Raw genomic sequence first — 15277 nt, forward strand, 5'->3', positions numbered from 1 at the left:
TATAATATTTTTGTCACATTTAACTGGGCTCTTTTTATCTACTTTTAAGACTTGTGTGAAAATATGATGTTAAAAGTCATATTTATGCAGAAATATAGAAAATTCTAAAGGGTTCACAAACTTTCAAGCACCACTGTAGTACATCACCAACAAGGCACTGGCAGCAAGGCACTTTTCGGTGCAGTGTGGCAGATGACCCCAACAGGGTCAATGGCACACCACCAGATGGCATGCAGAAGAGCCACTTACAACCCCGATTCCAAAAAAGTTGGGACAAAGTACAAATTGTAAATAAAAACGGAATGCAATGATATGGAAGTTTCAAAATTCCATATTTTATTCAGAATAGAACATAGATAACATATCAAATGTTTAAACTGAGAAAATGTATCATTTAAAGAGAAAAATTAGGTGATTTTAAATTTCATGACAACAACACATCTCAAAAAAGTTGGGACAAGGCCATGTTTACCACTGTGAGACATCCCCTTTTCTCTTTACAACAGTCTGTAAACGTCTGGGGACTGAGGAGACAAGTTGCTCAAGTTTAGGGATAGGAATGTTAACCCATTCTTGTCTAATGTAGGATTCTAGTTGCTCAACTGTCTTAGGTCTTTTTTGTCGTATTTTCCATTTTATGATGCGCCAAATGTTTTCTATGGGTGAAAGATCTGGACTGCAGGCTGGCCAGTTCAGTACCCGGACCCTTCTTCTACGCAGCCATGATGCTGTAATTGATGCAGTATGTGGTTTGGCATTGTCATGTTGGAACATGCAAGGTCTTCCCTGAAAGAGACGTCGTCTGGATGGGAGCATATGTTGCTCTAGAACCTGGATATACCTTTCAGCATTGATGGTGTCTTTCCAGATGTGTAAGCTGCCCATGCCACACGCACTAATGCAACCTCATCCCATCAGAGATGCAGGCTTCTGAACTGAGCGCTGATAACAACTTGGGTCGTCCTTCTCCTCTTTAGTTCCGAATGACACGGCGTCCCTGATTTCCATAAAGAACTTCAAATTTTGATTCGTCTGACCACAGAACAGTTTTCCACTTTGCCACAGTCCATTTTAAATGAGCCTTGGCCCAGAGAAGACATCTGCACTTCTGGATCATGTTTAGATACGGCTTCTTCTTTGAACTATAGTTTTAGCTGGCAACGGCGGATGGCACGGTGAATTGTGTTCACAGATAATGTTCTCTGGAAATATTCCTGAGCCCATTTTGTGATTTCCAATACAGAAGCATGCCTGTATGTGATGCAGTGCCGTCTAAGGGCCCGAAAGTCACGGGCACCCAGTATGGTTTTCCGGCCTTGACCCTTACGCACAGAGATTCTTCCAGATTCTCTGAATCTTTTGATGATATTATGCACTGTAGATGATATGTTCAAACTCTTTGCAATTTTACACTGTCGAACTCCTTTCTGATATTGCTCCACTATTTGTCGGTGCAGAATTAGGGGGATTGGTGATCCTCTTCCCATCTTTACTTCTGAGAGCCGCTGCCACTCCAAGATGCTCTTTTTATACCCAGTCATGTTAATGACCTATTGCCAGTTAACCTAATGAGTTGCAATTTGGTCCTCCAGCTGTTCCTTTTTTGTACCTTTAACTTTTCCAGCCTCTTATTGCCCCCGTCCCAACTTTTTTGAGATGTGTTGCTGTCATGAAATTTCAAATGAGCCAATATTTGGCATGAAATTTCAAAATGTCTCACTTTCGACATTTGATATGTTGTCTATGTTCTATTGTGAATACAATATCAGTTTTTGAGATTTGTAAGTTATTGCATTCCGTTTTTATTTACAATTTGTACTTTGTCCCAACTTTTTAGGAATCGGGGTTGTAAATAGCCAATGGTATGGCATCACTCGGCAAGTCAGTTGTCACTGTAGGGCAACTTCCATACCCGTCAGGTCTGTGGCACTTTTGTGCACCACTTGGCATCAGGTCTGGAGGTCCGACACGACGGGGGCACGACATAGTTTGTCTTACCTTACTGTGCAAAGTGCTTCGTTAGGAGAGGAGAATAGTATGCGAGAGCTCACGAGGCCAGACCGTTCATGCCGCCGCTGTGGGAGACTCGGTCACTCTGGTGCTGGCATCGTGGCACATCTGGGTTTCTGCACATCCTAATGAAGCAGTCATCATCGCTAGCCACGAACAGCCGACAATGATATAAAAATGGCTGTAATTCCCAAATAGTTAATGCAATATTTTGATTGCTTCATTTCAAATCCATCGTGGTGCTATACAGAGGCAAAATAACAAAAAAAAGTCACTTTTCAAATACTTATGAACACAACTGTATATTTTATCAACCAGTGTTCATAAGTCAATCATTGAATAGAATGATTAACCTCTCTGTAAAGGAGAGCATCCCTATTATCATCATCAATACTTGTAAATTAATCAACAACTCGAAGAGCTTTTCAGCATTCAAGGAGTGTGTGGTAGTACAATGTACACCGTTTCCTCTCCAGCCCAACTGGGCCATCAGCATGAGTGCAGTAATTACTGATGGTGCCACAGGTGCGAGTGTGTGTGTGTAAGAGCAAGAGGCTAACGGCTGCTCTGTGCTCGTGGCTCACAGCCAGACGGGGTGAGAACCAGCCTCCCAGTTGCCTGCTAATAAATATTTATGATTTGTTTATTCATCGTAGCGTCTGAAGCTGGCTGCAATCTGAACAGGTGAGAAAGGTTCAGTCACGTCTCATCAAACGAGCTCGCCATATTTACTGCATGAATACTGAGGGATTTGTAATGGCTTTGCGATTCCAAAACACACACGCACGCACGCACGCACAAACCCTTTTATAAAGCATTAAACACACAGTCCAGGCTCAAGAGATACACACGTCAAGCCTAATTTCAGAAATAAAAAAACATTACAGCAAACGAGATTTGTAATTAAAATGAAGACGTTAAAAGCTGCGTTTAATCGAGATGACAGCTTTATTGGACTTTGTGACACATTTCACCAACAGGCTTTTCACGTTAATACAGCCAGGTTAGTTCGATGATCTAAAAGACGGTTGGAATATTGCTGTTCTGCTTCCTGTGACCTTTCGAACAGTCTCCATAGACAGCAGCAAAGACTTCAGTGTAACATGTTCCCATCTCGTCCTAATTCTCCCCTCGCAGCACTGACTCCAGCTCACCGTTCTCTTTCAGCTCCTGGCAAAACACATCACAGATCGGATTTATTGAAACGTTTTCCACTCTCCGTGTGTGCTACGGCAAGTGTTGATGGAAATACAACCTGTTCACTCGGAATGTCAGCTTTATGGTGAGATGGGCTACAAGCACCATCGTGTTTCTCGATCATGTTTGCGTTTACAACGTGCGAGATCAATTTATAGACAGTAAACAGGAAAAATGAGAAAATAATCATAAAATAAAGCTTTAAAGGCTGGATGATTTTCTAAAATATGTTATTTGGTGATAACTAAACACAATTTTTGAATCATGCTATGTGCAGCCAAAATCTACAGTTTATATGGCTAATTCACAAAACCACAAGTGTGTACAAACATTTGAAACAAACCACTATGCAACAGTCAGAAGTTTAGACACACCCAATTCAATGTTTTTTTTTTTCCCTTTATTTGTATTAAGACACTTCATGGTTTTAAAGTAACGATGAATGTCGTTTCTCTTTAGTTACTTAATCGGTTCTTGACATAATATGGATTACTAGTTGTGGAATAGGACTATTTACTGTATTTTTATTATTTACTATTTACTGTTTGATATCAAACGCATGAAGGCAGCAAGAAATTGCACTCATTAAAGGAGAACTAAAGGCAATTTTCTTTTCCGATCAAAATTCTATTTCTCATTTTATTAAATATCGGAATGCATTTTTGATCGCTATTTTGTCACTGCTATAGCAAGTTATGAGTGTTTGAAATATGCTCTGTAATATATCAGTCCGTATGTCAAAGCGACGGCCGTAAACGAGATTCGTCGAGACCTGTGCGAGACATCGTAGGACGGAAGTAAAACGTACAGCGGAAATCAAAGCGACCGACATCTGCCGACGTTGTCAAAAGACGCGCGCGCCCTCTTTCGAATGCTGATGTAATCAAGCCGGAAGTTTTGTTTGTTTTGATAGCAATCAAGAAAGTTTGAAAAAAGTCGGCAGTGATCGTCATTTAAACTCATTTTTGTGCAATACTTCATTTGGGAAAACAGTTTTCAAAATGGCGGCACTGACACCTGGCTGACACTTGGCGTTTCGAAGTCTCGCACAAGTCTCGTGAAGATCGCGCGGATAAGCGACGCCTGCCGTGGACCAAACGAACTAAATTCAACACGGCTAAAAAACGAATAGGCCGATAAGTTAGCCTAGTAAACTAGACCCACCCGCCTAGCGGCCAAAAATATTTTTTGCCTAGCGAATGGGTCTAGCCTCGCACCATATAAACAAAAACACCCCGGGCATCAAATCGTGCCCGCTAATCACAACGCAAGGTTTTTGTTTGGATTCTTTGGGCGGGCTTTTGCAGGAGTGACGACAAAGCTGCGCAACGCTGGAGAAAGCGCAACAGTAAAGATGGCTACGGCTAGTGAACAGCGCGCGTTTGACTCCGCTTTGGAATCAGTTTTAGAAGAATTAGACTTGGAGTTTTCGTTGAAACATGAGCAGGAAGAGGCTCTCCGCTCATTCCTTTTCAAGAAGGACGTTTTCGCTGTTTTGCCGACCGGCTATGGCAAAAGTCTGATCTACCAGCTGGCTCCGCTCGTAGCCAAAAGGATGGGGCTAGTTTGTGCAGTACGAAGAATTAATAAACAGCTTTGAAACATTACTTTTTGATTGTTTCTTATTTTCCCGTTATTTTAAATTTAAGGGAAATTATTTCACCAAACACCACTAAATAAAAACTCTCAAAAACAGTTTAAGCAAACCCTTGAAAAACACTTGGAAAAAAAAAGTGTATGTGGTACAGACTCCAAAGTTGTGGTCATTATCTCCAAACTTCTTAATATCTAGAACCTGTTTATTAATTAATACGCATTTTGAAAAATTATTTATTTCAAGGTCTCCCCCACTGCTTTCTGTCGCTCTGACTACATCACAGTCACTGTTGCGCTGATTGGTCAGAGCGTTGGCCTATACGCACAGAGACAGTTTGAAAGACAGCGGTTTGTTCCTCCTACCCGCTTCGGAAATGTCTACGGATCGAGGCCAGACTAAATATTCACATTTAGTCTGGCTTGCCAGGCTACCGATAAGTATAATATTTAATTGCAATTCGTTGCCGATACGAGTCACGATATAAGGTTACTAAAACCCAAAACGTAATTGAATAACACGTTAATTAAGAAATAAAACAAGCATGACTTCAGTTCTCCTTTAACTTTTGACGAGGCACCTGTTAACTGAAAAGCATTCCGGGTGACTACCTCATGAAGCTGGTTAAGATGCCAATAGCGTCAAGGTAAACGGTGGCTACTTTGAAGAATCTAAAATATGAAACGTTGTTTTTGTAATGCTTTTTATTATACCCCCGCTCCAAAGGAAGGGGTTATACTGGTTTACCTCTGTCCGCATCTCTGGCCGTCCGAAACACCCTTTTTCTCAGCAACCACAAATCATAGCCACTTGGTACCAAACTTCAGCTTGGGGTTCTATACGGTTTTCGGGTCTGTCGCACATCGACTTCCTGTTTACCAACAATGTATTTACGAAACAAAGCGTGGATTTATAAAATTTTCCTAACACTTTTCTCAGCAACTACAAATCACAACTGCTTGGTATTTGGTACCGAGCTTCAGCTTGGGGTTCTATACCCTGTATACCGTTTTCAGGTCTGCCGCACATCGACTTCCTGTTTACCGACAATGTATTTACGAAACGTATAGGGTGGATTCTGATGCTATTTCAAGAAGCAAAATGCTATTTCAAAATGACAGTTTACCGGGATGCTATTTGAAATCCCTGGGGAGGGACTCTGCTCTTTACTTCCTTGTTTCAGCGTTAATTATTTGTTGAAGTCAACATTCATAATAAGTGTCCCATTCCTTCGATTGCTTGCATTCTGATACAAGCGAGAGCGGGGTAGGGGGATACGTAAGTGAGCAGTAGCTCCTAGTTGATCTTGTTGTGTTTACCACAATTCCCTCCATGTACCGTGTGTTATTTCATAGTGTTGATGTCTTCAGTACTGTTCTACAAAATAGAAAATAGTCAAAATACAGAAAACAAAAAAAAAACAAAAAAAACTATGAATGAGTAGGGGTGTCCAAACTTTTGACTAGTACTGGATATGTGATATACACATGCACACCCAAGATAGGAAGGTGTTTACCAAACACATACTGTGTGTATGTTACAGAAAGACCCGGAGCTAAGCTGTGCCTTAGCTGATCTGCTTGCGTGTGCGAAATCAGTTCACAAGACATTATATACGCACACTGCTTCAACGGTCAGAATTTCACCTGATGGGTCTGGAAACTCGATCCGAGAACGGTATTGGGGCAGCAACGCGTCCTCCCGCTGGGCGTCAAATTATGGTCTGTTAAAATCTGCCTCAAGTCCTACACTGCACCGCTTTAAAACGCTAATATCTTCTGATATGTGGGATTTTTATGCCCTCTTCTGGCCACACAGTGATGGTGCAGCCTGATCTGCAGATTTATTTGTCACTTAGCACTGTTGCCTCACAGGGAGAAGGTTCCGGGTTCGGACCTCACGGCCGACGGGAGCGTTTCTGCGTGGAGTTTGCATGTTCTCGCTTTTTTCTTCACATATCCCACCTTGTTAGGACGTTGGGATCAGCCATGATACGGCTCCCCTGGAGTAGACGGCGTTCAAGGCTTTGCTTGGGGGCCCAATCGTGGCAGCTTGGTCGTGCTTGAACCCCTGACCTTTTGGTCAATACCCCAGAGCCTTAAGTGCTTTACTTGTGATTTGTGCACTGATCAAATAAGATTTAAAATGAATAATATATTCTACAAATAACGCTACTGCTCACGAAGACTATTTCCATGAACTCGAATCATACACGAGTTGAGAGCCGACAAGGCACGCAGCCACGTATAAACCGCGTACGACGAGATTGAGTAGAATAATTCTTTTATTACATCCACTGCATTTTTAGTTTCTGCAAATTTAATAAATAAGAACTTTATACAAATGAATTCACTTTCGTTTTTTGGAAGAAAGTGCTGTCTTGCCGAGGTAGAGAATAGCTTTAGGGCCCGTTTACACGAGGACGCTGTCGGGTAAAAACGACTAAATATTTTATCAGAAGTGCCTTTCGTTTACACGGGGACGGCGTTTCCGAGGCTGAAAAACGGATAAAATTGAAAACGCCTTCCAAAGTGGATAAGTTAAAAACGGCCCCCGTTGCATATCCGTCTAAACTACCCAATACGCGAAACTCCGCTCGGATCCGCTCACGTCGGGTACGCGTTTACGTCATACATATGTCATATACTGCACATGCCAACCCGGGAAGTAAGAAAGTAAGTAAAAAAGTAAGAGCATGTCTGATTACATCGATCCAACGGACCTTCAAGCTGCTCTGTGTTTTAATGCAGTAGATGTGTTTTCCTGCTCACCCGCCCGGCTGGAGCTCCTCAGTTTGGTGTCGCCAAGTTACACACGCACGCACGCGCACGCCGCCTATTCAAGCCGCTCGTGAAACCATAAACCCGAGACTGAAAACAAAACTAGCAGCCGAACGAGTTTATTTTGCTGAGATGGAGACTGCCTTTTCTCTTCTTCACCGAAACAAGAGTGCGTGTTACTTAATAAAGGCAGATTAAAAGAGTTTCGGTTTGCTCCTGCTCCTCCCTCGAGCACTACAGTACCTCAGCCGGACCGGTGTTCTGTAAAGTTATCCTAGCAAGTTCGCATACAGACCGTTTTATTATTTAAAACAAGGTCATTACAAATTATTTGACTCGGCCAAAGACTCGACCAATACGCACAAAACATAAAAATCGGCAAATGCGTGAAATTCTCACCGATTTTCTATCAGCCCAGCTGATCGGTGGGACAAAACTACTGTTGAATTTTCCTACCCTCCTGGATTTCGCGCATGCGTAGTAGGCTTGGTAGGATAACTTGACAGAACAGCGGCGCAGATGTGCAGATCAGACAAGACGGAAGACGTTGCGCATGCGTGCAGACATAGCGGAGACATTTATGCGTCACCGTATAGACGCAGATTTCCTCCTTGAAAACGGTCGTGTAGACGCGGAAAAAAGTGAGAACGAAAACGGACTTTTGCGTTTTTGTTTTATACCGTCCCCGTGTAAAGTGGGCCTTAGACATTTATTGAATTCTTCCTTGGACGTTTCAGTTATGTAATTTTTAAACTTCTTTGAGCTTTTGAACCAGTCAGTCTTAAAAAAATAAAATAAAATTCAACCAATTTTAATACTTAAAGACGAAGAATGCAAACAAACCGGAGAAAGGACAGTAGCGATTTGTGAAAAAGGCAACAATAATTCTTGATAATAAATAAATAAGTTCGTTCTTTCCATCAAATACTTTTATTCCATATTTTGTTGCTTTTTTTTTGTATTTCTGGGGGTTTTGTTTTCCAGCAGAGTTTTTATTTCGTCCTCCGTTGATTCGGCAACACGCTCCGCCATTTTCTTTTTCTCTACTTATGGTATACGAGCTGATAGCCTAGTAGTAGCCAATCACAGCGTGCAATTGCTCATATCCAGTAAATGTGGATAAAGTAATAAATATCAGTGCCATGTTTAAGTGCAGGTGAGCCTGTGATTAGTCACCTTGACGATATCTAGGCCTCCGATGAGTTCCCCTTTTACATAGAGCTGTGGGTATGTGGGCCAGTTGGAATACGTCTTTAGACCTTGCCTGACCTGCAGGAACCAAAAACATAAAAATAATAATAATTAGAATTACAGTACAATGCTAGACAGCCTGGCTTGAAATGGAAAGGATTTTCATGGCCTGATCAGTTGTGCAATGATGCTGCATTCGATTAAAACGTCACTATGAAAGCCCAAAGAAAACGACCCCCAACTTGGAATTCCGATCTGTATTCTCAAGTTCAGCAAGTGACATAAAATTAACATGGCTGTTCGTACCATCAGCAACAAACGAAGTAGCACCTCTTACCTTTAAATGAGCTATGCTGTTTGTACTGCTCATATGTAGTGAAAATTCATTATGTCTGATTATTATAACTATTCTTTAAGTTCGTTTCTTAAGACACGTATTTTTTAGTATGTTACCAACTCACGGATCATTTAAACTCCATAGACAAGACAGGCAACAAGACAGGAACTAATACTACTAAAGGACAAACTGTTCTGCTCTACCTCCTCATCTTGAAGAATATCAAAGGTGTCGTATTCAACCCTGTAAACAAACAAACAAACACACATGACATTTACACAGCAAACTCAATGACGATCAAAATTTTCTCGATACATTTAACAGCTATTCCACTAAATCGAGTCGTACATGAGCCGATAGCTGACGAGGCACGTAGCGCCGAGTCAGCTATAAGCCATGTATGACGAGATTGAGTGTAATAACTGTTTTATTCAATCCACATTCACTGGATTTTGAGAAACGGAGCATTTTTATTTTTTGCAAATTTGATAAACGCGTTCACCACCCACAGAGGTAGCAGTAGGGGTTTGGTGCAATGTGGATTGGGTGGCAGTCGAAGGCAGGGGCCTCGACGACCTGATCCCCGGACACAGCGGCTGGCTGTTGGGACATGGAATGTCACTTCGCTGGGGGGGAAGGAGCCTGAGCTTGTGCGGGAGGTTGAGAGGTACCGGCTAGAGATAGTCGGGCTCACCTCCACGCATAGCTTGGGCTCTGGAACCCAGCTCCTCGAGAGGGGCTGGACTTTCCACTTCTCTGGAGTCGCCCGTGGTGAGCGGCGGCGGGCTGGTGTGGGCTTGCTTATACCTCCCCAGCTCAGCCGCCATGTGTTGGAGTTTACCCCAGTGAACGAGAGGGTCGCCTCTCTGCGCCTTCGGATTGGGGAGAGGGCTCTTGCTGTTGTTTGTGCCTACGGGCCAAATAGCAGTATAGAGTATCCGGCCTTCTTGGAGTCCCTTGGAGAGGTACTGAGGGGTGCTCAGACTGGGGACTCCATTGTGCTACTGGGGGACTTCAATGCTCACGTGGGCGACGACAGTGACACCTGGAGGGGCGTGGTTGGGAGGAACGGCCTCCCCGATCTGAACCCGAGTGGTGTTTTGTTATTGGACTTCTGTGCTAGTCACGGTTTGTCCATAACGAACACCATGTTCGAGCATAGGGGTGTCCATAAGTGCACGTGGCACCAGGACACCTTAGGTCGGAGGTCGATGATCGACTTTGTAGTCGTTTCATCTGATCTCCGGCCCTATGTCTTGGACACTCGGGTGAAGAGAGGGGCTGAGCTGTCAACTGATCACCACCTGGTGGTGAGTTGGATCCGCTGGCGGAGGAGGAAGCTGGACAGACCTGGCAGGCCCAAACGTATGGTGAGGGTCTGTTGGGAACGTCTGGCCGAGCACTCTGTTGGGGAGGTCTTTAACTCCCACCTCCGGGAGAGCTTTTCCCAGCTTCCGAGGGAGACGGGGGACATTGAGTCTGAGTGGACCATGTTCTCTACCTCCATTGTGGACGCAGCTGTTCGGAGCTGTGGCCGCAAGGTCTCCGGTGCCTGTCGTGGCGGCAATCCCCGAACCCGGTGGTGGACACCGGAAGTAAGGGATGCCGTCAAGCTGAAGAAGGAGTCCTATCGGGCCATGTTGACCTCCAGGACTCCTGAGGCAGCCGACGGGTATCGGCAGGCCAGGCGTGCTGCAGCTCGGGCAGTTGCGGAGGCAAAAACTCGGAACTGGGAGGAGTTCGGGGAGGCCATGGAGAAGGACTATTGGTCGGCCTCGAAGAAATTCTGGCAAACTGTCCGGCGCCTCAGGAGGGGGAAGCAGTACTCTGCCAACACTGTTTACAGTGCGGGTGGGGAGCTGTTGACCTCGACTGGGGACATTGTCGGGCGGTGGAAGGAATACTTTGAGGATCTCCTCAATCCCACCGTCATGTCTTCCACTGAGGAGACTGAGGCTGATGACTCAGAGGTGGACTCGTCCATTACCCAAGCCGAAGTCACTGAGGTGGTTTGCAAGCTCCTCGGTGGCAAGGCACCGGGGGTGGATGAGATCCGCCCTGAGTATCTCAAGTCTCTGGATGTTGTGGGGCTGTCTTGGTTGACACGCCTCTGCAGCATCGCGTGGCGGTCGGGGACAGTGCCTCTGGAGTGGCAGACTGGGGTGGTGGTCCCTCTTTTTAAGAAAGGGGACCGGAGAGTGTGCTCCAATTATAGGGGAATCACACTTCTCAGCCTCCCAGGGAAAGTTTACTCCAGGGTACTGGAGAGGAGAATTCGACCGATAGTCGAACCTCGGATTCAGGAGGAACAATGCGGTTTTCGTCCTGGTCGCGGAACACTGGACCAGCTCTATACCCTTCATAGGGTGCTCGAGGGTTCATGGGAGTTTGCCCAACCAGTCCACATGTGCTTTGTGGATCTGGAGAAGGCATTCGACCGTGTCCCTCGTGGTATTCTGTGGGGGGTGCTTCGGGAGTATGGGGTTCGGGGCTCTTTGCTAAGGGCTGTCCGGTCCCTGTACGAACGGAGCAGGAGTCTGGTTCGCATTGCCGGCAGTAAGTCAGACCTGTTCCCAGTGCATGTTGGACTCCGGCAGGGCTGCCCTTTGTCACCGGTTCTGTTCATAATTTTTATGGACAGAATTTCTAGGCGCAGCCAGGGGCCGGAAGGAATCCTGTTTGGGAACCACAGGATTTCATCTCTGCTTTTTGCGGATGATGTTGTCCTGTTGGCTTCTTCAAACCAGGACCTTCAGCATGCACTGGGGCGGTTTGCAGTCGAGTGTGAAGTGGCTGGGATGAGAATCAGCACCTCCAAGTCCGAGGCCATGGTTCTCGACCGGAAAAGGGTGGCTTGCCCTCTCCGGGTTGGTGGAGAAGTCCTGCCTCAAGTGGAGGAGTTTAAGTATCTCGGGATCTTGTTCACGAGTGAGGGAAGGATGGAGCGTGAGATCGACAGGCGGATCGGTGCAGCCTCCGCAGTGATGCGGTCGCTTTACCGGTCCGTCGTGGTGAAGAAGGAGCTGAGCCAAAAGGCGAAGCTCTCAATTTACTGGTCGATCTACGTTCCGACTCTCACCTATGGTCATGAGCTTTGGGTAATGACAGAAAGAACAAGATCGCGGATACAAGCGGCTGAAATGAGTTTCCTTCGCAGGGTGGCTGGGCGCTCCCTTAGAGATAGGGTGAGAAGCACAGTCACTCGGGAGGAGCTCGGAGTAGAGCCGCTGCTCCTCCACATCGAGAGGAACCAGCTGAGGTGGCTCGGGCATCTTTTTCGGATGCCTCCTGGACGCCTCCCTGGGGAGGTGTTCCAGGCATGTCCCCCCGGGAGGAGGCCCCGGGGAAGACCCAGGACACGCTGGAGGGACTATGTCTCTCGGCTGGCCTGGGAACGCCTCGGTGTTCTTCCCGAGGAGCTGGCCGAGGTGTCTGGGGAAAGGGAAGTTTGGGCTTCCATGCTTAGACTGCTGCCTCCGCGACCCGGTCCCGGATAAGCGGAAGAAGACGAGACGAGACGAGATGATAAACGCGTGGACCCCTGCCTGGTCACCTGGATCTCCAGCTACCTCACCGACAGGCCGCAGGACATCACGTCTGACACTGTGATTAGCAGCACCGGCGCACCCCAGGGCACAGTATTGGCCCCTCTTCTCTTCACCCTGTACACCTTCTGCTACAACTCGGAGCTGTGTGACATTCAGAAGTTCGCCGATGACACAGCCATAGTGGGGTGCATCAGGGACGACAGAGAGGAGGAGGAGTATCGGAGCCTGGTGAGGGACTTTGCCGTTTGGTGCAACAGAAACCATCTGCAGCTCAACACCTCGAAGACCAAGGAGCTGGTCATTGACTTTGGGAGGTCCAGACCAAGGTCACGACCAGTTCTGATCGAGGGAGTCGAGGTGGAGGCTGCGGATTCCTACAAGTACCTCGGGCTGTGGCTGGACATAAGCTGGACTGGACTTGCAACACCAACCACCTGTACAGGAAGGGACAGAGCAGGCCGTACTTCCTGAGGAGGCTGCGGTCCTTTAACATCTGCAGGAAACTCCTGTGGATGTTCTATCAGTCTGTGGTTGCCAGTGTCCTGTTTTACACCGTGGTGTGCTGGGGGACAGCACATCCACGAAGGACACATCCAGGCTGGACAAACTGATCAGGCGGGCCGGCTCTGTGGTCGGCATGAAGCTGGACTCTCTGGTGACGGTGGCAGAGAAGAGGTCTATGGACAAACTATTGAACATCATGGACGATGCCAGTCACCCTCTGCACACCGTCATCAGCAACCAGAGGAGCCTGTTCAGTGACAGAATGCTCCTTCCCAAGTGCAGGACGAACAGACTTAAAAACTCCTTTGTCCCTCACGCCATCAGACTGTACAACTCCTCTCTGGGGGGGAGGAGGGGTAACAGGAGGACAGAGGACGGGAAGGAGCAGTAGCCTAGCCTGACAATAAGCAATACCGGACAATGTGCAATACCTCTCCTGCTGGACTTTTTTCATATCTTGTTTTTTTTATATTTGTATATGTAAATACTTAATTTATCTAGAAGTTTTCTCTATTTTCTATTTGTTTACCCTGTAATGATGCTGCTGGAATTTTAATTTCCCTGAGGGAACCCTCCCAAAGGGATCAATAAAGTTCTATCTAATCTAATCTAAACAACAAGAGTGCTCTGAGAGCACAAGATCCCACGCGACAATATATCGCAAACAAAACTGCAATATGTGTATTACTGTCCTATAACAAAGCCTTTTGACAAATTTCGTGAAATTCTCCAAAAATTGTGAGAGGAGTTGATTTCAGAAGGCGAGAACCCTTTCTGGGACGGACAGACAGCCGGACGGACTTCGCCACGATATAATCCCCTTTCGGCCAGCGGGTGATTAAAACATCCGACAAAATAATTTCCGCTTAGAATGTAAACAAACCGGCGAAATGACAGGAGCAATTTGTGAAAAATGCTATAATAAATTCTTGAAGAATTAAAAAAAAAAAAAAAAGATATGTTCTTACCATCAAATACTTTTATTCCATATTTTGCTTTTTTTTTGGGGGGGGGGTTCCTTCTTCAAGGTTTTTTGAACTTACAAGGTCAATTTTATTTCATCCTCAGTTGATTCAGCAGCACGCTGAATTTCACCATTTTGTTTTTCTCTACTCGCGGTATATGAGCTGATATCCTAGTAGTAGAGTAGCCAATCAATCAGAGTGCCCGATTGCTCATATCCAGTGAATGTGGATAGAATAAACATCGATATTTGTGTTGCTTTGTTAATGCATTAGGTATGAACAAACACAATATATAGTGTTAAAATAAAAAATAAAAAAAGGGTCTTATAATCTGGGAAATATGTAAATACAGAACATTGTTAAAAGGTCTTACCCGGCGCCGTTCATTACTTCAAGTATCTGACGGCTGAATCCACATTTGGCTCCCTAAATATTCATGAACATAACATTAGGAAAGGAATGTAAACCCGTGTGCAAAGTGCAGAGAGCATAGCAATTAGAGGAAGCGGGCATTTAATCTGCAGTCTCTCCCTGAAGAGCCACTCCGCTGCATAAGTCTGTTATTTTAAAAGAAAAGAAGAAGGAAAAAAAAAGCCTCCATGATGGGATATTTTCAAATACGGTGAGCTCTTCAGACTACAGGCTTCATACCAAAACAGGCTTTCGTTTAAAAACATTGAAATGTAAAGTCTGGTCTTTAGATTCCACCACTAGGGAATGCTGATACTCAACAAGAAGAAAAAGGAGGGAGGAAGGAAGGAAGGAAGGAAGGAAGGAAGGAAGGAAGGAAGGAAGGAAGGAAGGAAGGAAGGAAGGAAGGAAGGAAGGAGAGGTGATGGGGAGAGACAGACAGGCCGAGAGAGAAAGTGAGGTCTCAGGAGGGCCGGTTTAAAACTCCTTGAAAGAACTGCTTTCATGTGGGAGCTGCAGAAATCAATAAACGATATGAAGTGAGAGGTGAGTGGTCTTGGAGATTTTTTTTTTTTTTTCCCTCGCCAATTAGAGATGGGGAACTCCAGAGCTCACACAACATCGATTTCCTGTACTGCCCCGTTTTTCAGACAACCTCCTTAAAACGTATGCTCACGACTGCTTTACATTCTTCTCGTTAAGTCATTTCAGGAGAAAGTGACATACCGAGAGAGAGAGAG

General features: G+C 45.4%; 1 protein-coding gene across 1 annotated transcript in view; it reads right to left on the reverse strand.

The window, feature by feature from the left end:
• Window positions 1-2939: 2939 nt before the first annotated feature.
• Window positions 2940-15277, reverse strand: part of glrx3 (glutaredoxin 3) — a 78662-nt gene continuing 66324 nt past the window's right edge. The window contains exons 8-11 of the mRNA XM_060940255.1: window positions 14500-14552; window positions 9313-9352; window positions 8758-8850; window positions 2940-3180 (exon numbers count right to left, since the gene is read on the reverse strand). Of these exons, the coding sequence (XP_060796238.1) occupies window positions 3130-3180; window positions 8758-8850; window positions 9313-9352; window positions 14500-14552 (237 nt within the window). The 3' untranslated portion in view covers window positions 2940-3129. The remainder of the gene's footprint in view (window positions 3181-8757; window positions 8851-9312; window positions 9353-14499; window positions 14553-15277) is intronic.

Source organism: Neoarius graeffei, chromosome 14 (assembly GCF_027579695.1).
Source record: "Neoarius graeffei isolate fNeoGra1 chromosome 14, fNeoGra1.pri, whole genome shotgun sequence".
Classification (NCBI taxonomy): domain Eukaryota; kingdom Metazoa; phylum Chordata; class Actinopteri; order Siluriformes; family Ariidae; genus Neoarius; species Neoarius graeffei.